Source organism: Cariama cristata, unplaced genomic scaffold, assembly GCF_000690535.1.
Source record: "Cariama cristata isolate BGI_N322 unplaced genomic scaffold, ASM69053v1 scaffold3158, whole genome shotgun sequence".
In the NCBI taxonomy this organism is placed as follows: domain Eukaryota; kingdom Metazoa; phylum Chordata; class Aves; order Cariamiformes; family Cariamidae; genus Cariama; species Cariama cristata.
Window position 1 is genome coordinate 3768 of NW_009631473.1, and position 27562 is coordinate 31329.

Below are 27562 nucleotides of genomic sequence, written 5' to 3' on the forward strand. Positions count from 1 at the left end.
ATGTTTTGTTAGCCTTTTTGGCTCAGTAGTCTCTTTTGTTTCCTTAGGAGAGCCACCAAAAGCCATCTTGTAGAACTGGAAAAAATGGAAAAAAAGTTTGGTAGAGAACAAAGCAAATCATATATTTATAATGAAAACAAAGGATCTTTGCCTACTTTTATATTTTTAAGATTTATTTTTTTTTGGTTAAAGTTAGTTTCAGAAGGATCTGGCACTTCCCGTTTTAAATGAATATTTTCATACTGTAAGTAAACAAAAATAATGCTTACTGACATACATTTGGATTTTTGTTTGGTTTTTTTGTAGTCTGTCATTGTGCCTGTTCACAATAGTGAATGCTGGTTAGATGAATGCTTGAAGTCGGTTTGGGAACAAGATTTTAAAGGAACTATGGAGCTGTCAATTTTTAACGATGCCAGTAAGGTATGTTTCACACCTTATTGTAAATACTGTCCAAGTAAATACTGTTTCTGATAGGAATTTTTACTTTTGGACTGTTTGGTTCACCATACAAGTTAAAATAGCTGCATCCGTGTCATCATTTTTCTAGGATGGTTCAGCTGAAATAATTGAAAAATGGAAGGTCAAGTTGGAAGATGCTGGTGTTCCAGTAATCATTGGTAGTAATGATTCATCTCAACCTCGAGGTGGTATGTAGCTTAATAGTGATTTTTTGAGAGTTAAGTTGTTATTGCAGGCATCTTCTGTTTTTTAGTTTGAAAAATGTCTTTGTAGCCACTTGCATTGCAATGGGAAAAAACATTGTTTTCCAGAGCTCTCTGTTCAAAAACTCATTCCAATTTAGAATTTTGTCCTGTTAGTTTTGACTCTGTAGAATTGGTTTATGTGTGCAGGAAAGAAGAACTTGGCTTAACACTTGTGCTCTACTCTGCGAAAGAATTTTGTTTAATTGTAGTATGTGCAATATTGTTAATGATTACAATTTTACTGTGGCTTTCTGATATCTACTTTATCTTCAGGAGATGGGTTTTAAGAAAAAAGAAATCCAAAATTTCTTACATAAAGATTTAAAAAGTAAATGCATATCTTTCAGTATTGTAGGATAGACCCTGAAACAGAACAAAATAGGTTTTTGATATCCCTTTGATGATCAGATCAAAACAGAGGTTTCAGAAAAGTTTTGATGTGAGCTAAAAAGTCTCACTAAACTCCTAAGTATTTACACAAAGGGCTAACCCAGTATGTTTAGTGAGCTACCAGATAGGTGTATGGTGGGATTCCCTATTGATCTACATGCTAATATGAATTACATTTACCCACTGGAGGAGATAACAAACAAATCTCTCTAACAGTTTTTCTTTTGCTTGTTTTGGTTGTTTTATGTTTAGGGTATTTTAGCAGACAGCTTGCTAAAATGTAAAATAGAAATAAAAAGTACGTTGCTCTTTGAAGAAGCTGGTGTTGAATGGCATTGAATTTGGAAGATTGTGTTCTAAAGGAAAACAACAGAACAAAGCAAGCAAAACAGTGTGCACACATTTTGTATGGGAGCTGTATACCTAATGTTTCTATCATTCTGGATTTTGTGACAATGAGTAGACAGGTAGGAATTGATGTAAAATTGGTTCCAAGTTTGTGTCTCTCAAGTTATCTTGCATAAAAGGCGCACTTTGGCAACACCGTAACACAAAATCTGGCCAGTTTCTGGTTTTTAGCAAAATGTTCTGTTTGTAACTGGAAAGAAACCTAGGCTTATTACTGTCTCCTCAAAATGATCTTACTATGAAAAAACCTGGTTCTGTTTCAGAAGTCTTAATTTTCATCCCCTTGTTGAGACATGCAAATAAATTGGAGCTTGTGCACTGAATTCATCTGGAACTTGGTATAGGCCCCTGGCTTTATTTACTGTCGTTTCTTTTGACTATAGACTTCTTTAAAGCTGTGTTTTAAGCAGTTGTCAGGCCTAGCAATACTGAAGTAACACAGCATGACTGTTACTATAAATATTTCTAGTATTTTAATATCTCTAGCATGAACCGGTGTTGTTTTGAGAACTTGTAGTATTAGTATTATTGAGCTGTTGATGACAAAAGACAGACCTAGTTTGTAGAGGGAATTTTTCTTTTTTGGGCAACTGATAAAGCTGGAGTTGAGCAATGTCAAGAATTGCTTGTATTCCTGGAAATTTAGCTATCTTCTTTTTGCCCCCCTCCCCACCAGCAATTGGGTGATGAGTCTCCTTTCAGATCTTACTTCTCTTAGTAGCTGATGATCTAGAAGCTAAGTAGGTTGCAATTTCTCAAGTCAAATAATAATATGAGAGGTTGTTAATTATGATACTTGGGAATGTTGGTTAGTAATGCTTTTGTTAATACCATCTTGTTATATAATGTATTTTCCATTTTTATAAAACACTTTCTGTGTATAAAGTCTTGTTCCTAATAGTGTCGTATTAATTGTGTGTAAACTAGTTTTTAGTTTGCAAGAGCACACAGGTGCAATGTTTTGACAATAATTTATGTTAGAATTCTGAAGTCCGTTCACTTTTGCATTTCAGGAGACTGAACCTAAAGCTAAGTTCGAGTTGTGAACTACAAGGAGTGTATTGTGCCATTAGGGATATGTCAGATAATTTTTTGTTTTAACATGCATTTGTCAGGTAGATGAAACCTGAACAAATCTTCAATAAATTGGGAGTGGGGGATGCAGCTGTGGGCATTGTTTTAAATAATAGTATGAAATGCATAGTTGTTTTAAAAAAACAAAACCAAGCTTATTGATGTGGAAGTCACTCTCGGGTCACCTTTAAAATGAGGACATCTTTTCTTCACAGTTGTTACATTTTAGGAGCAGGTTACTTGAAATCCATAGTATTTGTTTGCTTTCAGTGATTTACTTTTATTGTGTTAAGGACTAGTTACAACTGTAAGGAGTCTTTCCTTTAAAAGAGGATGCTTTAGTACAGAAACAATGTACTAGTCAGCCTTCACATCTTCAACTATTTACACAAGATTAGGATTTATTTCTGATTCTTTTCTAACATGTAAAAGAAAAGGGGGAAACCTAGAAAAAAAGAAAGGGTCACTTGCCTAAAAAAAGGAAACCTTTTTCTTTCCAAGAGTGAGGAATGTTAATATCTCACTGAGGCTTAAGTTTTTACGGCTGTAACCATGGTAACAGGCTCTTTTCACCAAGTAAGCAGGCCTTACAAAACTCAGAGACCTGGCACAAACATTTGATTTTGTTCTGTAAAGTAATATTAAAGAAAATTTTTTACTCATGCCAAACATAGGATTTGTTGTGGTGAAACAGTTTTTAATATCTAGTTTCTTCTATGGGGAGTTGTATCTCTCTTATTAATAATTTTTAAAATATGTGTGTTTTCTTCTCTCCCCTCTAAAAAAATAGCTGGTATATGAAATGCTTCAGGATGGTTTCTGCCTTAAGATTAGAAAGAAATATTTTCCAACTCTTTCTTGTAACAAGTATTAAATATTTCATTATTTTATTTAAAGTGGTTTATTTGCAAACGAGATCTGAAATATTTCAGGAAGTGCATGGAGTAACATAATTGTCATCTTGTAGTTGCCTTTGAGTCTCTTTCACTTTTTTCCTACATTATTGATTCCTAGTACTTCGTTATTTTCTCCTGAAGATTGTTGAAATATTGGGGTATACTAATTCAAATGTAAGTACAGGCTGCTTTACAACTGGCAATGATGTAGGAGAGTATTGATTTGATTGATGTTGGGCAAATTTAGTTCTGTCCTGTTCTTTTACCTCTTGCTTTAGTAAAGACCTCCAAGGTATTAGGGTTTTGCTTGTTTGGCATGTCCAGACCTGCTAACTTGCATCGATTGTTTCCCACTAAAACTACTCATGCCAGGATTCAGCTCTACTGTTGTGGTAGCTACTGACTTTGCCAGCTGCTTTTTTACTGCCAACGGGAAGGAGAATGAGAGTAACTGTATATGTGAGATTAGATATTCATATGTGTATAAAAAGTAGTATGTAAATATACTGTAAGTTAATAAATCCAAGAAATCTATGATGAGGAGAAGTTAAGGTGAGGATTAAAATACTCAAAATATATAAGAAAATAACACAATTATAAGGAAGAGCCTTTATTAGTAGTGTTCTACTGGTAGTTGACATAATGTTCCTTTGAGGCAGTAAGAAATGCAGTCATAAGTCTCTTTCTGTACTTGGACAACTTGGCAAAATAGCCAAGGAGCATGTGCGTTAAAACTAAGTGAACCTTTGAGCCCAGTTAAATTTGTTTCCTGAGCAAACTTAAACCTGTATCACATAAAAAGAGTAGAGAATTGCAGAAGTCTGCTTTTTTCAAATGCAAGATCAGGAACTTTAGGCATATTATTATTTAAAATTATCTTGCTCCACTTCATGGTGAGATTTTCTGACTTTATGTTTCCAGTTTTCCCATTAAAGAATAAAAACCCCACAGTATTGCATATCTTTACATCATTTGGTTTGCATGTCAGATCAATCTTTTGCTGGACTCCCTGACTTGGTTCCGTAGATACTTTTAAAAAACCTTAAATGTTATGTATGTGACCAAGTGGAATTCATACAGCATTTTTCAGAGCAACACTGGATATAGCATGGTCTTTATTATAATGCTGCCCAGGAGAAGAATTCAAAGACCAGAATGTTCTTAGGTAGACCTTGTCTACATACAAAAATTATCCCAGGTAAACACTCCTACCTTGCAGATGTATTTCAGTGGAAAGATGAGTTCATCTTACTGCTGGTTGCTGCAGTCCCATCCTTACCCTTCGCTGTGTATTACTGCTCCCCCTATTTATTTTTTTTTTTCTGTCTCTGCCATTTGTTTGACCCTGCAGTGTTGTTATCTGCTTCAGAAATTAAGCTCACAAAAAAGTTTTCTTCTGGTTCGACTTCCTGAAATGGCTGGGTAAAAGATTCAACAAGTGTCAGGGGATCAGAAACTAGAAGACCCTAATGCCAATGTTGTAATTTGACTGAATTTGTGTTTCAGTGTGGTCTTCCATAGGTGGTATAACATGTTATGGTATAAATAAGCCAGGTTTGTGCTCCTTGTCCATGTATTCTTCTGCTCTGGCTCCCCTCTGCATTGCATGTGCCATTATATAAATGACGCATGAAGTTTTTGTATTTGCATACTTTATATTTAACAAGCCTAACAGAACTTTTTTTTGAGTCCTTCTGAGGACCTGACCCCCTGATGGGAAGAACAAATTGCCTAGCAATCTCTTTTTCTCTCTTTGCCTTTTTATGATTTGTTACTATTTGTTATGACTTAAGAGATGAATGTATATACAGCCAAGGGTTTTCAGCATCTGCTTGTTGCAGGGGTTTGGACTAGATGACCTTTAAAGATCCCTTCCAACCCAAACCATTCTGTGATCTGAGGTACTGGATGTGAAACCTAGGTAGCTAGACTCTTCAAGATGCATATTACATATTATGTCTTTTTGGAGGGCTAGAAAAAGTACTCTAATTCAGTTTGATAGTAGAGTTCTAACATGTACAACTGATAATTACTCAGAGGAGAAGACTGAAATAGGCATACTATTTAAATATTTACAAATTACCTCGTTTTAAATATGGAAGAATGGCATATTTGCCTGATACTGATTTTCGTATTTCCTTTCATCTGTTCCTGACTGTAGTAAGATTTAAAAAAATACAAAGGTAAAAACTACCACGTAATTTTATCTTTGTTTTCTCAACAGTTGGATTTGCTAAAAATCAAGCAGTAATTCAGAGCTCAGGAACCTATCTCTGCTTTCTGGATTCAGTAAGTTAATGCATTTTGTCTAATTTAGTTTTGTCAATAAAATCCTTTTGGTTTTAATGTAGTTGTTGGTTTGCCCTAAAAACAAACTGTTTAAAGGTGTTTGTGTGTTAAACGTGCTTGTTACTATTTATAGCCATAAAGTTGTCTTCCAACCTGTATACAGCCTACAGTCTTATGCCATTCTTTGATCCTATCGGATTTCACAAGCTATTGTGAGCAGAGTTGGGCAAGGTTGGTACTTAGGTGTTTTCAGGATTTTTCTTTCCCACATTCTTTAGAAAATTATATTGATAAGAAACTAAAAGCTAATCTACTGCCTTTCTGATGCAAAATAGGAGAGGGCTCACCTTCCATCTTGAATTTTTTTTCCTGTCCTTTGTTGGATACCTTCTGTGAATGCATTCAGCTCACTAATGCACAGATAACTATCTGGCTTTATGCGGCTTCATATGCAGTGAAGGGTTTCACAAATGTGCATAGCTGATCTGAGGAATGGTGCCATGTGGCTAGGATCAGAGAAGAAGAGCAGGACCTTTAAGGCTCACTGATCTCATGTAATTTCACCTGAAGATTGATTCTTTCCTCTGAATTGGAACTGAACTGTGGTTTAGTGTAGTACTAGGATGAACTGGCTGCTGAAAGTGTAGGTTTTCAGGTAGGATTCAATTTAATATTATGGTTGTCTGTGCTTATTAGAAAGTGTCAGGAGAGCAGGGATGTAAACTCTACAGCCTTATAACCACACAGGTTTTAATTTGGGTAATCTTTCAGTTTGCAAACTCCGTTTGTTGTATCAACTAGATAGAAGGATTTTTTTTTTCATTTGTGTGTTAAAATTTTGTGAATTAATCAATGTACTGTTGCAAGACATGGTTAAGTGCTGGTGTGTTTCTTCTGACCCAAGGCAATGCAGCAGAAATTTCTTGTCTTAGCATTTAAGAAATTAAGTTTTGCAGGTGGCTTTCCTGGCCTTTATTCTTGCTTTTATTAAGTTATTACTGTATTTAGCAACACAGTGTGACTTTTTAAATGAGTTTATTTGAATTTATCCTAGTTTCCCTTTAACAGTTTGTTGATACGGGTTTTTTGCTTGTTTGTTTTAGAGAGTTTATTTCACATAAATCTTTGTATATAAGTTTATGGAGGGTGAAGCTTTGAAATGCAATATCTGTATATATATATAGGTATTTCAGAAGCAAAATTTTGAACATCTATCGAATACACAGAACTCACAATCACATATAAAAATTAATGGTCTTTGGAAAGGTCAGTTTCTTATACATCAAAAAAGAAGTATTTCATATCCAGCACTGAGTGTCAGTGTCTGTTTCATAAACAAATTATTTTGAAGAAGTATGAGCACAAAATCCACTGCTGTTTTTGATCACCTGACTCACCAGATTTTGAAAGAATGTAGGGACATAATAATTTATGCCATGAAGTAATTGGAGTGATGCCAGTTTTTTGAGATGAGTGAACTCAGGATCCAGCTATTTTTGCTTTACTTCAGGTAGACACAAACCCAGGTGCCATTTCATAAAATCATAGAATGCTTTGGGTTGGAAGAGACCTTAAAGATCATCCAGTTCCAACCCTGCTGCCATGGGAAGGGGTACCTTCCACAAGAACAGCTTGCTCAAAGCCCCATCCACCCTGGCCTTGAACACTTCCAGGGATGAGGCATCCACAGCTTCTCTGGGCAACCTGTGCCACTGCCTCACTGCCCTTACAGTGAAGAATTTCTGCCTAATACCTAATCTAAATCTTCCCTCTTCCAGTTTAAAGCCATTGCCCCTTGTCCTGTCACTCCATGCCCTTGTAAAACATTGCTTTCCAGCTTTCTGGTAGGCACCCAGCTTTCTTGTAGGCCCAATATTTAATATTTAATATTAACATTTATTAATATATTGATAATATTAGTATTTAGTATTTTATTCATAGGAATGATTCTATGGATTTAAGTCTCCTATATTGTGAGTCAGTAAGGCTGTTTATGTATCTAAAATGAAAAAAAAAAATTCAGATCTTAACTTACGACTTGCAAAATTCAAGTATTCCAGGCTTGGACAGGTACCACATTCTATGGGGCATTCTAGGGAGTACGTAGGATGAGTTACATACGTACTTATGTTGACTGAAGTTAGCTGAGTCCACATATGCATCAGTAAGAAATTAAGCTACTATTCTCTTGTCCCATGGAGCTTCATCTCTTCTATCTCAAATCTGTATAGAATAATTTACTGAGGTAAATTTTAGATTAGTCTTTCTTTTCAATCTGGACAGAGCTAGTTGTTTGTAAATCACTAGCAGTAAACTAGAAAATTAAATTATTTAAATTAATTAACATTTTTATAGAGATCTCTTCAGAATTCTTAATTTGTTATTTACATCATGGTGTTTATATAGTATGCATCTTCATGCTGCCGTGTTGTTTCTATTTGCTGACTAGCTGCAGGATAAGAAAACATCAGGGAAACAAATTACCACTATTAAGGAATATAACAGGTGATGATTTTGGATTTCTGTGATATTATCATTAGCGTAAGTTTATATTTGATATAATTAAGACCTACTCAAAGTGATTTGAGAGTTTTATGACTTACAGTGTGGATAAGCTTGGAAGAAGCTACCAAGATTTTCTGTTTTATGCATTTCTATTCCTGCTAACTGTTGAGCTAGATGCTTCAAAATAGAAGGCATTCTGAACTGTCAGAAGCCTAATCTTGATAGAAAAGAAATAGTAAATGATTGGTATTACCTAATTGTATTTTCTACTCTCTCTTTTTGTGACTACCATTTTTTGCTGAAAAGAGATCGGAGGAAATAAAACGAATGTGGAAACTGCTACAAGTCTAAAAATTGCTCAATATTTTGGCCATAGTTAGTAAATGTTGTGTGATAATAGCTGAAACACAGATGTTGCCAGCTGTTTAACAACTCCTTCTACACGCCACCTACCTTCTTCATTTCAGTCACCAATCCAATATCAAGCTCTCTAGGAAGGAATGTTGATATCAGCCTTTTGGAATGTGCTGCAGTAATGCTAGGGAATTGACCTTCAGAAGTGCAGCCGTGATTTCAGGTTTGCTATAGGTGAATGTGGAGAGAAATGGGACCGGGTCAGTAGTTTGTGTACATTTCACATAGGTAGAGAAACACATTGTGACTCCTTGTACATTCATTTTACTTCTTTGAGTGAAATGAATGTATGAGCATATTTGGGAGCATCTTTGGAAGTACTGGCTCCAGAGAGACTGTTTTGCTTGCCATTCCAGCTGGAGTCAAGCTGCTTGTGTTATGTCTCTCAACACAGATTTGTGAGGACAACAAATTGGGAAGAAATGTAGAAAAAAAAGTTACAGAGCTCAGAACTGTCAGAATTTGATCAGCCTATTCTAGTATGAAGTGGCAGCTGTTTGACTAATAGCTAGTATGGAGTTTTTTTACTGTGGTTATTGTTACAGATTTCACCTCTAAGCTACTGAGGCATTTTTCCCACCGGGAAAACAAGCATAAAAATTGAAGATACTTAACAAATTGTTCATGTTTAACATTTGTAGTTTCAGAAAATCTTGGTCATAACGACAATAGAATGAACTAATTATGCAAATACATTTCACTGTTAGCTTTACTCTTCTTTAAATTGTCTGCAGTTACGATTTTATCTACCAATTGCGTTTTATTGTAACCTTAGTTTGTCAGTTCTCTGGTGTGGTTACCATCTTTGTTATAATCATTTACCCAGTTGTAGCACAGCAGAACTCTTACACTAAAAACTTTTTCTGCTTTGAACTGCTATTTTCATTAGCATTGACTTAAACATGCCTGTACTTGTATAAAACTGTATTTCTTTGAAGAGGAACATGCTTTCATTTCATGCTAATAACCTGTGTAGTTTCCCATTATTTCAGTTTTAATCAATGTCTTGTTGGAGGGTTCCTGACTGTTAAAGAAGAAATACAAAAATGTGTCCTTTTTTGACCTGCAGTGTTTCAGACCATGTCATACTCACTTGAGTCCTTGACACACTTGTTTTAGTCTTTTGAAAGGCTCTGTTGGCAATGTATCGTGATTTCTGAGTTTCTTAGCCAGTTCAAAGATATGACTCTAAACTACGTTGCCGCAGTGTCACTGCTTGCTAATAGTTCAAAATGACACAGGGGAAACAGTTAAGTTTTATTCACCAGAAGTGAGGCTGGACCACCGGAATCGGCATGCCCATGTTTGAATTGGCAGCTGCTGACCTGTGCCTTTCCGTTTGTGAGATTTGCTTGTATGATTTAAGTTGGGAATGTTAATTCTTAATTACTGTGAAATTGCATGCTTTTCTTGAGTTTCAAGTTCAAAAACACTTTGTTGAGGGGGTATTCATAAAGGTCTTGGAAGAAGGTGGTTGGACCTTAGCTAGCCAGACTTGGTAGATGTTTCAGGGACTCCAGCCTTCAAGCTAGCTTTCAGTTATAAACATAGCTGCTTGTTTTTACAGTCTCCATATGTTACTGGTTTTGGAAAGATGGATTTCTTGTTAGTTGCCATTATGTATTACTCTACAGGCACTAATAAACTTTAGAAATATTCTTCCCTTCTTTGAAATTAACATCTGTATAGATTAGGAAATGAAGCAGTGATCAGACTTCATGTATTTGCTTTCCGATGTTGTTTTAACATACTATTCCTTGCAAATTTGATCCTCTGATTTAAAAACTGAAATCAGCTGTTACTCAAATAGCAGGTAAGTGAATGTAGTGATGAACTCCATTACCAGAAGCCCCTTCTGTCCGGAAGAGTTGTGTGTGTTTCTGAATCACTAATGAGCACCAAAAAAATCAAACTGCGAGTGCTTGAAGGCATCATTCCTTTTATGGCTCTGTAAAGAAGTGCATGTATTAAAAACAGATTAAATGCCTCTGTCTGGAATGTGAAATGTTAATTTTCTGTTTTATTAATGAAGAAGCAAACCTTCAGAATTTGGTTGCCATAACCTCTCCCTACATATAACTTCATCTGTTTATTAGTTGAAGGTGGGTGTTTGGAATTGACAGTGAGGATTTTACTGTTGTCTGAGTTTACTGGCTTTGCTATTGAACACCATATGAGTTGCTTCCCTGGCCTGCAAACACTCACGTGCCTTTTTTTCAGTGATATAACTGTGAGATCTAAGGTAGCCTCCAGTGACTACAGAAAAGCTAGATATGGAAAGGCACATGTCTGCATTTGCTGAAGGAATGCACCGAGGTGGGAGCTGCTTTGGCAGCAAAAATTTCCTGATCAATTAGTAGTGATGCTGAATTAAAAGATTCCATGAAAAGGTTGTAATTAATTTTATATCGATGGAAGGTACTAGTCATTCAAGTGCATAAGAACACCACATTTATCCTCCCATGTAGACCTTTTTGTTGCCATGCTCCAGAAAATAAAGGTGCTCAATAAAGTCAGCTTCTTAAACTTTGAAGTGTGTTCTTCATTGTCCCCTTCTTTCTCAATTTAATTCAGAAGTAGAAACAGAAAAGTAGTATCTTTGCCTATGGTCTTGCAAGTACTGACAGATCGTTATGGCACATTCTGCTTGGGTGACTTGTGCGTGGCCATTAGAGTCCATGATTCTAATGTGTTTGGTAGTGTGGGGCTTCTTTAAAAGCCTGCCTTCTGGAAAATTGCCTAGGATCAGTGTATTTGCTTTGGTAGTGCTGTTGACAGGCTGGTTTTTGGAGGTCCCAGGCCTTTTAGTTCCCTGGTTCAAGGAGTTGAACTGAACAATAGCAAAGAAAGATTTTCACGGTAGTCTGAGCAGGTGCAGGATAAATGAATGACCATTTGATGGATTGAAAGACTTTGGAGATGCCATATTGTTTCTCAGTGAGTCAAACATTCTTCCTGGTGTTGCTACAGGTTGTATTTTATGTGCAATAGCTGCAATGGAAAGAAGGTGCTATTATTGTGAGGATGGAGTGTGTCAGCTCTTTTTTTTTTTTTTTCTTTTTTTTTGAGCAGCCAAATACAAAGGAATTTGGAAAAGCATGTGATGCTGAGTCTGTAATGTGAGCTTAAGAAAGCACTTCAATACTGAGCTATAATTAGTGTCTTGTTTTATGTGAACTGGTCCTTGTTTTTAAAAAGTAGACGTGTATTGTACATTGAGTTGTATGTTTTGTTTTACTTTCTGAAGTGCAAACCCCCACACTTTTAAGGGAAAATAATGAAGTTATCACTGTGAAGTTCACTCTGGTCCAGACGGCCTGGTTGAAGAGCCCAGTGAATGCTTGTCATTTGAATTTACCCAAATTGATTTAAGAAATACATACTGAAACAACAACAGCTTTGAGTAATATTCTTAATCTCAGTCTATTGATTTAGTTTTCCTTTTCTTCAACTAAACATATGAGTAAAGTAAAACAAAACAATTAGCTCAGTATAAATTGTGTGTGTTTTTATAAAGAATAGTGCCTCTGGTTGGAAGGAAAACAACCCGGCTAATAGTTGTATAACGAGCTTTCCTGATTTGGCAGCATCTGTAAGTGGTGTGGAACTTGACAGGAGCAAGCCAGCTTTCTGCAGAAGGAGTATATTTGATAGGAACGCAAGCAGGCAGAATGCCTGTCGCACTGAAAGGTGATGGAGATCACGGCCCCCCACCAGCAGAAACACATCTGGGCTTGTTTAGAAATCCCTGCTGGCTTTTCATGTGAAATAAAGTCCTTTTCTTTCTCCCATCTTTCAGCAAATTGTTTTCTTACTCAGAATGGACACTGGAGAACAGGAAGCATGTTTGTAGTCAACAAAATTCCTATAAATTCTGGGTTATTTTGAATGCCTAATGTAGGTTTCTATTTATGTTGTTTTATTTCTTGCCATTGACTGGTTTGTTTGGCCTTGTTTGCATTGTATGTATGTATGTATTTAGGTGACAGTAAACCCAGCTATTACCTGAGATTTTTCTTAATTTTTCTACTAAGTTTGGTGAGTGGGGTCACATGAAAATAGATTTACTTACAGATTCTTTTTTATGGAGCTGTTCTATTGCAAGTATATGCTTAGTGAAGGCATGTGTTTATCTAGCATTTATTTTAAATCTGTTCTTTAGTCTGTTCTGTCAGTGGGGGAAATCTCTTTTCATCCTGTATGCCTTGTATGTGCTAGGAGACAAGCATTAGAGACTTCCATGTTAACAGGGAAAATTGAATTTCAGTGGAAACTTTTGTTAAATTTCTTTTTTTTTTTTTTTTTTTAAATGATATATTCATTGTGATTCGCTGCTGGCCTTGTTATCTTCCCTGCTGGCACCTAGGAGACAGAAACAAACTAAATATACTTCTCTTTTTGATACAGCAACTACGTTCAGATATGTACTTTTTTTTTTTGTCTGACATGACTGAAAAATAATTTGGAAAGTGTTTTGTCTAATTACTGAGATTTTGTTCTCAGTTTGGTCATCTTTTTTGATTTAAAACTCTGTTGACTGTAGAAATCAAAGTCTGACAACATCGTTGCTGAATTCAATATCATAAATACAGCAGTTTTGATAGAAAATTTGTGATTACATAATGTATAGCTGGATAAAATATTTTAACATCTTAGTTGTAATGCTATAGTTGTTTAAACTCCATAAACTCTTATGAGTACAGTGCATGGTTGGGCATCTTACTCCCATCAATGCCTATGAAGCTGAAAAACTTTTAAAGTGCCCTGATTTTGTAGTACAATCTTTTTGGTTTTACTCACTAGAATTTAATTTGTTTTTAAACACTGGTCTAGAATACAACCACATTACTTAAGATTACTTCTGTATAAATATATTCTGTTTTCCCCTTTATGGTTACCTGCCCAGTCATCAATAGTAAAGAATCTATAAAGCGTTGAAGTTGGATTTTGCAGTTAGCTTGCTTTCACAGCTGCCCAACCCAAGTCTAAAAAGCTAAATAACTGATGTGACTCAGTTTTGTCTGGGACATGATTTGTATTTTGTACTGTTCTTCCTCATCACCTAATTTCTTTATTATTTTATTTAGGATTGTGTCTTAAACTACTATGCTCTTTTTTTTCTTTCTTTCTCCTTTCTTTCTCCTTCCATGAACCTGGAAAGTATCACAGAACTCCACAGCAGTGCATTGTATGTGTAAAAATGTTAATTTAAAAAAAAAAACAAACTCAAAACAAACAAAAAAACCCCCGAAAACAACAACAACAAAAAAAGACATAATTATTCTTTAAAAAAATTTTTAAAGGTCATTCAGGATAAGAGTTCAGAGAGTTTTCCAGCATTAGAGAACAAAGATGTATTAATAAAAAAAAAAAAGACATTTTGAAGTTTTTGAGGTTATAGGGCTCCCTCTTTAGCTGAATTTTACAGAATACTGATGGTCTTGATGATAGCCTAAGACCCAAATCTGTAGACTTGTTAGTTTCGCCAACAGCATCAAAATGACATACTGTTTTGTTACGGGGAACTAGACCTTTCCTGTCAAGTTGTCTGCTTATCAAAACATAACATTGACCTGCTCGGTGAATAGGATATTTGAATTTGGCTTGAATACTTTCCATGCTGATTTAACCTTTTAAAATCAAGTAGATTATTTTTCATCTTTGTGAATGTATGTGTTCTGTTAAACTTATCACTGTTTTACGGGATCATAAACAGTGGAATCTTTCAGCACAAGAGCATATGTTGTATATTGTAAGAGATAATAGTAACATTGTTCTAAGCATTGAAATTCCATGCTTTTTGATGGATTTCTTTTCCATTCTCATTTTGGGGGGGATTTAACAAGAATCCCAAGTAATTCATAAAGGAGTGAACGAAACTCAGTTAAAATGTATCTTTTATTGCTTATATGAAAACCAGGTTTTAATTTACAAAAATCAGCTCTGTATTTGACATAAAGAAATAGGATTATGGTGGTTCTTATTGGAAATAGGATAAATGTTTTATTGGAACATTTGCTTGATACAGTACCTGAATTCTGGTGCCTTATTGGTAAAGTGGATCAGATCATACATAATAACATTGTAGTTTTGAAGTAATTGATGTGCAGACATTGAGAAATCAGAAGGTTTTTTTCACTCTATTGCCTTTGAAAATCAGTAACATCTCTTATGCTTATTACTAAATATATCCTAAATACAAAATACAGAAAAATGCTTTTGACAATGTATTCCTTCCATCTTTTGTAAACTTGCATGTGATAAGGATCAATTTTATTATTAATTTGTTTTATCTTTAACCTTGAATTGTATTAAATAGTTGGATCTACTTCCAAAACTTTTTTCATCCTTGCATTGTTTTTGATAAAACTTAGTGTCACCTTTATTTCAGGGTCATACAACCCTCTAAGCCCTAGATATTTAAGCACTAATATGTTTTTTGTTGCTATTGATTTGACTGAAAGTTTTAATGTGAAAGTTGTTGGTAATTCAATATTTTGGTTCTTGGCTTTAGTAGGAATCTCCTTAGAATTATTTTAATGTGAGGAACTATTAAAAGAATGGATGTAGAACTGGAATTCAGGGCTCCTTTGTGTTATGTTTGCCTGATAAGGTAGGGTCATTTGGAAATACTCTGAGAACTAGCTGTGTTAGCTTTAACCAGCATCTAAGAAAGACTGAACTGATCCCTTAAAAGGGAAGAAATAGGGCACCAAATGGAAAAGAATATAGGTAGAAATCTCAGGGTTCCTTTTCCCCAGAAATTTAGGGAGGAAAATTTGTGCTACAGTTGGGCATTTTATAAACTGTAAAACTGTAGTCTAGAAAGCATAAAATTTTGAACAGGAAATAACATACTTTTGAAAGGAGTATCTCCTATCTGTTCAAGGAAGGATAGCAACGTTGCTAACTTTACAAGGCAACATGTCTTTTTGTATGTAAACAAAACAGACATTTATGCTACAGGTGAAAGAAGTATTAACATCAAATTTGAATCTAGGTAGTGTGTCTTAAAGCCAGTGTCGATGCTGATGCATTTTATGAGTGCAGGTTTTTCCTTTTTCTCCTTTTTTCCTTAGAACTTTATCATTTCACAAATAGTAGGTTTTGTGCTCATGACATACGACATATTGGTAGACCTGGAGACGGAAGGCTTTTCCTTATCAATGAAACAAGGTACAGCCAGACTACAAAGAACATTTCCTGATATTGCTAGACTGTCTCAAATCTCATGTTTTTAATCAAGCTTAGTTCCTTGTCCACACATACTGCCAGTACTGCTGTTAGTGTTGTTAAACAGTTGGTGAATTTCTTTAGAAATGTAAAATGTGTGAGTGCCCATAAGATACATGTTGAGATCACAATACAGTTGTTCCATAGTACTTTTGATCACTTCCAATTTGAACAGGGTTGAGTTTAATCTACTAAAAGTGTAAAGTCTCTTAATATTTGTTCCATTTGTATTTCTGACTGCAAGCCAGTAAAATGATGTTAATTTAGCAGCATGTTCTAATGTGTGTCTGAGTACTGTACTGTGACCCTTTTTATGTTCAGTAACAGTGTGCTATTTATTCCAGGATGATGTGATGATGCCACAGCGTGTTAGACTGCAGCACGAAGCTGCCATTCAACATCCAAACAGTGTGAGTACTTTTTTCTTGTGTGTATTTGTGTATATTTCTTTTACAGAGTTCCGGATACCTCTTTAAAAGGATATGAAAATTTCACAGTAGGCTGGTGGAGGCAAAGCAATAACCAGTGTATTCTTTTCCTTTATTTTTAATCCTTGCACTGAATAGTAGCTTTGATTGAACTTCTTTTATTCCATTTATTTTCTCTGTTCAGTAAACCAAATCTCATTATGACAGCGATACTGTTTTTTCAAGTAAGTATACAGGTTTCACTACTGTGTGTAATCTAAAGGAGAATGCCTTTTTTATGTAGTCTTACTAAGTAATGTCAAAAGCTGCAAAGGATTGGCTACAGCTGTGGTTTATCTGCTTCTAATATTTAAGAAACTGTAAACTATAAGGAATGTATGGGTTGTTATCATTAATAAACTGACCTACAGTTAAATTGATGTTTTTTCTTATGTCTGCCTGCAAAAGGAAACATTATTAGAATGACATTCTTTATTCTTGTGAAATAAACTCAAAAACATTCTGTGAGATACCTGTTTTATGTTGTATATGATTTTGATTTTAAATAAATGTCTATGATTAGGGCCAGTATCCTTTAGAGAGGGTTTGTGTACATGTTCTGTTTACCTGAAGATAATAAATATAAATAATTTGTTAGGCAATTACTTTATTTGTCAATGTTATTGACATAGATACTCCTTTATAAACTCGAAAGCTGAGTTTGTATTACTGTCAGCAATGTTCAGCAGAAACAGGCTTAGTGTTTTCACATCTCTGACATTTTCTCTTGTGACATTTATTTCAATGTACAAGAGGTTTCTGGAAAGGAAAGGTTAATTGACTTGATCTGTCAAGAAGGCATTTCCTGCAGGTCTCAGAACAAAATAGACAGTTTTAGGATTATCAGTCTCTGGGAATTAAACACCTTTTGAACTTCTCCTCCGAAACACACTCACTTCAGAGTAGAGATTATTGCAGTTGTTTCAGCTGAGGAATGTCTGCCAAACAACCTGCTGCTTAGTGGTGGGATGTGTACCTGCTCATCACACCACCTGTATTAGGTCTCTTATGAAATCTGATCATCCTTACAATGTAATTTATCAAATTATGGTTTTAGTAGTACCTGAGTAGCAGTTAACCTAGTTCACATTATGAACATAATAAAATGATACATCAAAAGTTGTTTTTGTTCTGATATCAATCAGTTAATGTAGTTCTGTAGTAAAATGCCAAAAAACCGGAGAGGCAAGTTGATCCAGTAAGCTTGTTTTATGGAAACTAGTATTATGAGCTATCATATTTCTTGCTTTTATGACTTCTATAGCTGTATATTAAGACTTTTTTTTTGAATTAGACTAATTTAATCTAAACAGTTTGTAGTCTATTTAGAAAACGCTTCAGCTGTTTTGTTTATATTCTGTTATATTTTAGTGGCTAACAACATTCAGTATGAGCTATTAAATGACAATCAAATAAGTAATAATGAGTGCCTGAGTAGACTGAAGGGTATGTCTTCACGATATATTCTAAGCAACACAAACTTGTTCTTCCCATGCTCTAAACTAATCTAAACTTGTGGTACCTCTGGTGCGTTGACCTTGGCTGCATGCCAGGTGCCCACCAAGCTGCTCCATCACTCCCCTCCTCAGCAGGATGGGGTGGAGGGAGAAAATAAGACGGAAAAAACTCATGGGTCAAGGTAAAGGCAGTTTAATAAAAGCAAAAGCAAAGGCTATGCCTGGAAGCAAAGGAAAAAGAAAGATTTATTCCCTACCTCCCATCAGCAGGCAATGTCCAGCCACTTCCAGGAAGCAGATCTTCAGTATGCATAGCGGTTGCTCTGGAAGACAAATGTCATAATACTGAATGCCCCGCCTTGCGTTTCTCTTAGCTTTTATTGATGAGCAGATGTCATATGGTATGGGATATCCCTTTGGTCAGTTTGGGTCAGCTGTCGCAGCTGTGTCCCCTCCCAAGACCTTGACTGCCCCCAGCCTACTGGTGAGGGGGTAATGTTGGAGAGATGGCCCTGATGCTGTTCGAGCCCTGCTCAGCAGTAGCCAAAACACTGGTGTGTGATCAGCACCTTTCTAGCTACTGATACACAGCACCGCACTCTGAGGCTGCTATGGGGAAAATTAACTGCATCTCAGCCGGAAAAAATACAGTACCACTGGCCTATTTGCAAAGCTTAACTTGAGCTTTGTGCTTTACTAAATAAAACTAGCCAAAGTCAGTCTGATTTGGCATGGCAAGTAAGGGTTTCCACCTTTCAGCTATCTCACATATTGGTACCTAAAATCTTCAATTTAGGAACGTGTAAAAATTCTCAGGAATGAATGGAGAGAAAGGCCTGAGATTCAAAAACCTTAAGAAAAATGGTAGATGTGTGTGTGCTCCACATATGGCATAGAGTTAGTACAGCTGGCTAGAGCCTGTCTCATGCTGTCACTTTCTCTCAACTTTCTACTGTATCAGAGGATTTCCTCACAGCTTTTTGGGCAATGACCTTAGTTTTCTTTTTTCTTCTTTTCTTTAAACTTCTACTGTTTTTTTTTTTTCTGTTATTTCTTGCCTTGTGTTGTTGCCTTTTAGGTGTAAGGATTTTCCTTCTTTGTTCTTGAACCTTACGAAGGCAACAATGAATCTGTGTTTGAATTGAATGGAGCATGTTTTTCCATTTTGCAGAAATAGAAAATGTTTGTAATGCCTATATGAAGTACACCTTCTGAGTTAATGTTGTGTTTTACAGAACTCTAGTTCAAAGGCCTGAAAGGAGAAATGGGAACATATCCAGCTGTTCCTGATGAGCAAATAGATCAGTTTGGTCCAGAGTCCCCCTAGTAGTTCTGACACAACTTGAATTACTTTGAGAAAAGAGAAGTTGACCTTCTGGCCACAGATCTATTAACCAATGTCAGGGTGGACTACTGTTCTTAAAAGAATGATCTCTGTCATTCTCGTTTCTCTCATTCAATCTTACCTCAGAATAATCGTGCCATTAAATTTTCTGGCCTTGGAAGATGGTTGGGGATATTTGAATAAAGTTCTGTTGTGTATTTGAAGTTCTGACCCTGGCTTCAGTAGCTATGATGAGCCAGAGTAGGTGAATGGGGGGGAAAAAAAAAAAGCAGAAGCTTGAGAAATGCCTGTGAAGCAGTGAGCTTTTTTGGTTTGTTCCTGAAATTCTGATTTGCAGACTTGGACTTTCCATTGTTTTGCAACTTCTTCTGACCTGGATTTTTGACTTTAAGTAGTCTTGGTGTACTTTCAGAAATTTCGTTCCTAATCCTAGCCTTGCTGGTTGTTACTGAGAGCCAGATTTGAAGACTGGTATTCCCAGTAGGCTGTAATGTTGGAGGCTTCAGTCTACTGTTGTTACTACTATAGATTTACAGGTAAGAAAAGTCTCCAACTTTCTCCACCAAGAGAAGTCTTCTCTGAGATCCTAACTAATCCCTGAGGTTCTTCCTCTTTCATGTTATTCTTAAATGCAGATTGTTGTACTCTAACTTGAAGCCTGGTTACTAAACAGTGGAACCAAAGATATCAGATGCCTTTGGAATGACTCCCTGACTAGTTGTTCTTCAAAGAAACTGGTGTCTCCATCTCTGAAAAAGCAAGAGTCTTGTCCCCAGGTTCAGGTACTGGAATATGGCTGGAGTAACACTGCAGCAGCCCGTAGCTTTATCAGTTGCATTTCTTGTATTGTAGACTGCTTAATCATGCTTTAAAGAGCAAGAGCAAATTAATTTCTACTCTCTTAAACTGTTGTTATCTGAAAGACTTCTTAAAAAATATTGTAGAGTGGAACTGTTCTGTCATTGATAAGATTTAGAGTGGAGGATTTTGGATCTCAAAAGAAAAATTACTAATACATTGTGATTTTATTAAAGGCAGCTCTCTGTGGCTGCTGTTTGCTTGTCCTCTGGTGAATATTTTACATTGTCCTGTTGACAAGGGTTCTATAAATAGGACACTCTCAGAAGGCACAAGTTTTTGAGACTTTGCATATCTATACTACAAATTCTTGAGCTCTGCTAGCTCAATATGAATACCTACTTTTAGCAGTTTGAAAGCTTAGAGACATTGTACTGTCTATTGATAATATAAGAGCTACCAACCTTTTGGCACTGATTGGAAGTGCCCATGTGCACTGGACATTATACTACATACAGTCGTACCTTCAAATTGCTCATGCTCTGATCACATAAGGAATTATTTTGTAACTAGAGAATGAACGACTGTTACTAAAATTTCTCTCTGTAGTTTTTGTTCATCCCTAGAAGCAGCATCTATCCCATTTATCCAGGGTAAGCCAGGTGTCCCTTATTTACCAACCACAACTCATGTATGCTTTGTTGGCAGCTAATGAGTGGGAAGATTCAAGATCACATTTCCCTTCATTCTGAAAATCACACACACACACACACTGCAGTCTTTCATGCCTATGTCCCACATTTATTCTGATATTTGAGCAGATTAGTACCCTTTAAGAACTTCCAAAGCTTTTTGTTTCGAGGAGAAAGGAGATTGTTACCGGTATATGCTCCCAGGTTGTCTTGTGGGATACTTGCATCAGGACCTGCTGTGGGCATGCTGAGGTGAAATCACTGGATGTGGTTTAAGTACACTCTTGGAGAGCTTGAGTAGCATTAAAGAGCCTCTTTGGACTGTGCTTCATTCCCGAGATACACAGGTAGCTGGCCACACTTTGCCAAGCCACTGTGCCATTATGGAGGCTTTCAAGAGTAGTGCAGTGCTTGGAATACTCTTCCAAGTCTTTTTTTGCTAAGGGTTCCAGATACTGGAAAGAGAAAGGAAGGATGCTAAAGTGAGATGTACTATTCACACTCAAAACCCACTGACTTTCTCATCTATCTTAGAGCCACATCTGAATATTTGTGGACACCATATTGTCTGCTGGGCATGGTGTTACTTTATTCTTCCCCTCACTACTGTTTAATTTGAGTGTATGTGTGCCACCCACAATATGACTGTACATGAACAGCATGTGGCTTCAAATTTTTACCTCTTTCTCTGCAGAATTGGTTATGGAATAGCTAAACTCTTCCTCACTGTCTCCCACGTCTTCCCAAAGCTGGAATCAAAATATGGGCAATGGAAATAAAGAACATTATTTCCTTTTGTTTTCACTGGCTGAATAAGAAGTAAATCTGTTTCAGTGTCAGAATGAACACCTTTCTTTTTGTTGTAAAATTACTAGCCTCTTTCTGAAACGTGTAGGATACCTAAGCATGGGAGACAACATTGAGTATAACCATTTGCATTTCTTCAATGAGAAATTCTCACTGTTTTGCATCTCTAAAGCAATTTTTTGGCATATTCTGTAGCTTGGATTTAGACCAAGAACTGCAATGCCTAAGGCCATTTTAACCTATTGCATTATCTGAATGTGTTAACCAACTGACTAAATTCTGCATATCTTTGATGGTTAATGTGACTCTAAGATAGTTGATTGGATTGAGTGAACTTGAACAATGCATGGCACTACTAGTTCACAGACCTGTTCAGTTCATCTGCCTCTGGGAAAACTATAAACAAATATTGCGCGATCAGCAAATGAATTGGAGAAATGAACAAATGAATGAGATAGCTGAGCTGGATGCTTTCTTTAAGGCACAACTCTAGGCCAGAGGCATTGTATGTCTCTCCCCAGCCCCTACTGAAGCTCACAAATTAACTTAGAAATGAAGTATTTTTTTATGTCTTTTATACTTATTTTTTTCCTTTTGGTCTGGACACATACATTTCTTGATTTTGAAAGTTATAGTCTAATAGATAAGTTTTTTATGTTGTCACTGTACTCTGTGCCATTCTACTTGCCTAGACCTGTTACACATTTCTGTTATGCTAGACTATTTTTCTTCCCTCCCTCATTTGCCGTACCTGTTGCTTATTGAGCACTAGTTTGAATCATTTCACTTTCTCTTTTTTGTGACTAAAATTACCAGATCTCATTGATTCTTGATTATGTCAGTCCTTTTAGCTTCCACCTTATTCATTTAAATCAATACCTGAAACTACAAGTAAAGATTTTCTTCACAACAATAGAAAGAGTATACAATACAATTAGTAGATCCTCTCTTACAGGTATAAATAAAATGAAGTTTCAGTGGTACATGAAGCAGATATTCATATGGAGAGAACTTTTAAGGTCAGCATTCTGAGTGTTTATAAGGCTGTCATGGTAATGAGAGCTGATTCTTTTTTGAAATACCTAAAAGACTGACAATATTTCAACTATTTTTACATTGGCAAGAGACAGGGGTTTTATACAAGTTAATCCATGAGAGCAGTTCTGTGGGAATGGCTTAACAAATATTAAGCTTTGTTTTATTCTGAGTGCAAAAAGACATTCTTACATCATCTGTCAGTGAGTTCCATATTTTAGATCTAGCTCTTGTCCTTGGAGGGAGGGAGGGAGGTAATTCTAGGTAGTCTGGACCAGTTTCCATATACTGTCTTGCATATCAGAGCAGTTCTTTAAGTCAGAGTGTGCACTGATTGTTTTGTATACAAAAAGAGCACTGTATATAAAGAGCATGTTCTAAGTGATTTGTTTTGCTGAGTAGTTAAGACATTGTGTACTCACCTAGTGGAAAAAACAGACAACTGTTTTCGTCTCATCTTAGGTGTGCAACTGCACATGTAGAACCTCTTATGATAGAATTCCAGTGCAGCATTGCTCAATAGAACGCTGGCTTGTACAACAGAAACTTTTCAGTGTAGCCTTTTACTGAGCAGCTGTGCCATAATACATCACATTAATGTGGGGATTTTGTTCCTGCTTTTTATCACAAGTCTGGAATAAAGAGAGAAGATTGTTTTATTTGCCTTGTGCCAGGCCAGGCTGCTTCATGGTGAAAGGGAGCATGGGATAAAAAATAAAAATGGGAAGAAAAATAAAGACAGAGGCCACCTTGTACGTTGGCAGTCAACAGTAGCAGTTTGGGAATATTGGCAGTCCGCAGTGTGTAGTGATTTTTACGTTCCACATACCAATGGAGTTTGGTCACCTCTGAAAGATCTTAAAGCCTTTTGTTTGCTGTGTCTTCTTATTAGTCTAATGTTAGAGTAGTCCTGAAAATAACAGGTTACCTTTCAGACTACATGCTGTGCTTCCTCTTGCGTACTTTCTCTTGGGAGTCAAAACTGTTATTATGCAGTCTGGTAATTACATTGCACTTAGACATGGATTCATTCTATCTAATGAACAAGGTAGCTTTGTTTGTATGGCTAGAGTTGGCAAAATTGAGATAATGCATGTCTCGTATACCTATGTCTTGTTCTTCAAATAGTCTTTTGTTATGTAGTACTAATTGGAACTCAGAAACTCTAAAACTTCTATGGATTTTCATATAATTGCACCTGGTACTGTTTTGTGTTTTGGTTTTTTTTTAAACTGGAAACCATGCATTGGAACAATTTATTAGATGATATGCTGTTCTAGTGGAGTTACAATTCTTTAGTCAATTCATTTGGATCACAGCATGATGTTATACAGTGAAAAAATATGTGCTATATCAGGACTGTATCTTCGGGGGGGGGGCTAGCAGACAGGATCTTGCTCTGTCTGAAAACTCTCTACCTGTGATTAGAACAGTGCTGAATCCTAGCTAGTATTTGCTGCCTTACAACAGTATTAGCAGGGCTTGTATCTGCTCTCACAGAAGCTTTACAGCTTCTGGTCAGCCTGGAACATGGGCAGACTGAGGTTACCTATAAAAGGCTTACTCTCAGGAGCTTTAGATCAGGTCTTGTTTAATTGAAGTAGTGTGACGCAATGGGCAAGGACTTCATTTAGGAGTGAGAAGATGCACATTTGCCTCCAGAGCGGCTTTGCCATTCCTTGTCTACTGTCTTAAGGAAGTGGTCAACAACATCATTCTGTAGTCTGAGCCTTTATTCCTGAGGGATTTTATTACCTTTTTCCTACTTAAATTACACTGTTTTAGTTTGAACTGCAAAAATAGGTAAGTAGTATCTTGTATGTAATTTTGCAGGTGTGAAAAGCTGATAGACATATGTGAAGCTTTACTAAACTGTCATTAAATATGACTACATAATGTTGAAATATTACCTTTCTGTTTAGTGTGATAGAAAAGTCCCTCCATTTAAATTCTGTCCTTCCTGTGTGCAGTAAGTTAACAGTTGTTGGTGATCTGTCATTCTGTGTCTTCTACTGAAGTCCAGGTTTTACCAATCTCCCTTTTATTGTTCTGTCTTCCAGTTGCATGTAGTTTAGCAGATTTTTCTTGGATAAATGCTTTTATTTTGGACATGAAGTTGATTAAAATCTTCATCGTGTAGAACTTAAGTAATCTTTGTTTCTCCTTAGCTAACTTTCATCATCTCTCCTGTATTCCTTACTCAGCATTTTTGAGACAGATCAGTGTGTGTTGCCCAGGCATGTCCTAGCAGGCAGTGCCTATAGAGTTTAGCTTTAATATAAGTAATAACTCATATAACAGCGATTAAAGAGAAATGAATTGAATGCTGGCATGTCTTGAAGGACAGATTAATAGATCAAATTTGTTTGCTTAACCCTGTTAGTAGGAATTTACTCCAGTAAATGGGCTAAGTAGATATGAGGAGGCTCTGGTCCGTCTTTGGTTTGGACAGAAGGGAAAATGAGATTATATTCCTGGGGTGATTACCTACAATTGTCGATTGTCCAAAATCAGTGTATTTTTGATATAGGAGAAAAAATTGTCCAGAGAAATATTTTCATGAACTAATCTAACTATTCTGGTTGTTAAAACTTTAATACCTTATACTCAGTTCCCTTATACTGCACACCGTAAACAAACTACAAATTTTTAATGTTTTTCTCCAGCCTATGGGAAATGGAACTCTAAATTAAGGCTTTCCAGTATAGATACTTACAAAAAAAAATATATATATGACTTCAGGAATTTGTCATTAGCGGTTTTTAGAAGTTATTTATAAAATTTCAATAATCTTCTTCTGATGTAGAGGGTAGAAACTAGAGCAGCAGTTATGTGAAGGTTTTGTTCTGAAGTAGTGACAGTGGAGTATATTTAAGAGGAGAAAATATTATTCTGTTTCTTTTTCTGCACTGAAGAATACGAAAATTCTTTGTTTCACGATGTGAGAGTATTACTCTTACAGTGATTTTCATTAATTGGGCCTTTCCATGTAAATCACCCAGATCTGCTGGAATTCAGCTGTGTCTTTGCTTTTTATTAGGCAGCTTCTCTAAAGTTTCTTTTTATTTGGTATTTCTGAAAAACCGCAGTGCATTTTCAAAGTCACAATGTCAGTTTAAGTATGTTCAACATTTAATCAAATATCCTAAATAAGAAACATCCCAACTTACACCACTTTGTAATTAAATTTGTGTTTAATATGGCCTCCACATGCCAATAACCCCATCAAACGATTCTGATTACTTGAGTTTGATATTCATGAATGTCTGATTGTAATGTAGACTTTCAGCATATTTCATTTTTAAAGCTATGTCTGAAGCATAAAATGTTTGAATATCAACATCCCCTCCTTGTGTTTAGATGTTTTGCTGTGATGATAACTATTGTTAATCCAATCATATTTTATGGAGCTACAGACACAAGAGAAATCGGGTTTAAAATATAAATTGTGCAAGCATATTGCTCTCTTTGACTGTTCTTAAGCCTTATGCAAAGGGCTGGTTGTGTAAACATCTTGATAAGATCCAAAGAGTTTACTTAATTTGCATCAGATTCAGATTGCATGTACACTAGCCTTATTATAGAGGTTGTGCCCTTAGATCTTGTTTGTCCCAGGATGACAGATTTTGAATGAGGGCTTCTGAGGCTTGGTGCTTTTTCCTACCTAAGCTAGTTATCAAAATACTGGTGCTTACTCATTTACCTTCAGAAAGGACTTCTGAAACTCATTTAATTTGCTGTAATATCTACAGACTTGCTGTAGTATCTCTTCAGTGGTAGTTACTTAAAGTTTTTCCAAAAATGTCATGTTCATACTTCATGGTTTCATATGCATGACAACATCCTTTCTACATGTACATGTGGTGTGATGCTCAGCTGTGCTCATTCTGATTACACCGCCTTGGCTTCTTGCTTTTCATACAAATTCACTAAAGAAAATTCAGACTTCTTGGGTTTTAATTACTCTTTTTTTATGTGCTGAAAATAAACATGTAACATCCTATTGTGGACTTCGGACTTGAACCAGTGCCAAGTAGAATGTTTAACAGGTGTTCTTAAAAATGGATTGCTACAAGATAAGAACATCTGTGGAAATGGATATTCATCTGACTTAAAGGATTCTATGGGCAGTCAGCACTATCAACATATTTTGTAATTTTAAAACATGCTTTAAATACACTAGGGTATGTTTTGTATCTTTGTACCTAATGCAAATTACCTCACAGGTGTCATGTTTTGAGGAACACTGTTTCCTCCATTGGAAATGGATGGGAGAGGAAATACATTTTACTACCTTCTTCCCCCAGTATATAATTTTGGAAAAAATTTAACCACATAAAAATAATGCTTCCATTTATTTTTCTTTTGTGATTGCATTAAATGATGATCACAAAATTCTTCTTAAAGCCACTAGTGTCTTAAACCATTCCAACATTCTGCTGCATTAGAAAATAAAAGGTCGTGGGCCTCTGGGCAAACACAATATAATTTAAATAAAATCTTCCAGTATTGCTAACAACATAAATTTCAAGTCTTGTTTTTAGTAAGATCAGAATCCACAATGCTAATGGTTAGTATAAATATCTAGTCTGTTTAGCTCTTTCTGTGCCATATAAGTTTCTTATTCATTAAAGTAGATGGTTTAGTTATTGTGATCACCATGTACTTGTCTGGGAAGTCAATGTAAAGTGTACTCATTAGATAGCAATATTTTGTAAAACTGTCTTCATTTTTCAGGTAACATAGTTTTTTGGATTAATCACCCTGTAATTTTGTCATGTTATCCAAGTATGAATTTTCTTGAGTTTTAAAGAAACTTTGTGAATTCTTATAGCTAGTGTTACTTTTAAGGAAAGACATGATAGGATAAGGAAAATTTGGTTAAATGGTGGCTAAATTAGGCCTAAACAAGAATTGTTATTATTGACACAATTTTATTTCCTTAATGGTTAGCATTTTATGGACGGGTTATTCTATAGCACCATCACAATTTGAAGGAAGACCATTCAATAATATCCCATATATATATCTATCTATATATCTAT

At 35.8% G+C, this 27562-nt stretch overlaps 1 protein-coding gene across 1 annotated transcript in view; it reads left to right on the forward strand.

Moving 5' to 3' along the window:
* Positions 1-312: 312 nt before the first annotated feature.
* Positions 313-27562, forward strand: part of LOC104166129 (UDP-GlcNAc:betaGal beta-1,3-N-acetylglucosaminyltransferase-like protein 1) — a gene marked incomplete at its 3' end in the record, with an annotated part of 34031 nt that continues 6781 nt past the window's right edge. The window contains exons 1-4 of the mRNA XM_009705959.1: positions 313-423; positions 551-650; positions 5700-5764; positions 16261-16326. Coding sequence (XP_009704261.1) covers positions 391-423; positions 551-650; positions 5700-5764; positions 16261-16326 — 264 coding nt within the window. The remainder of the gene's footprint in view (positions 424-550; positions 651-5699; positions 5765-16260; positions 16327-27562) is intronic.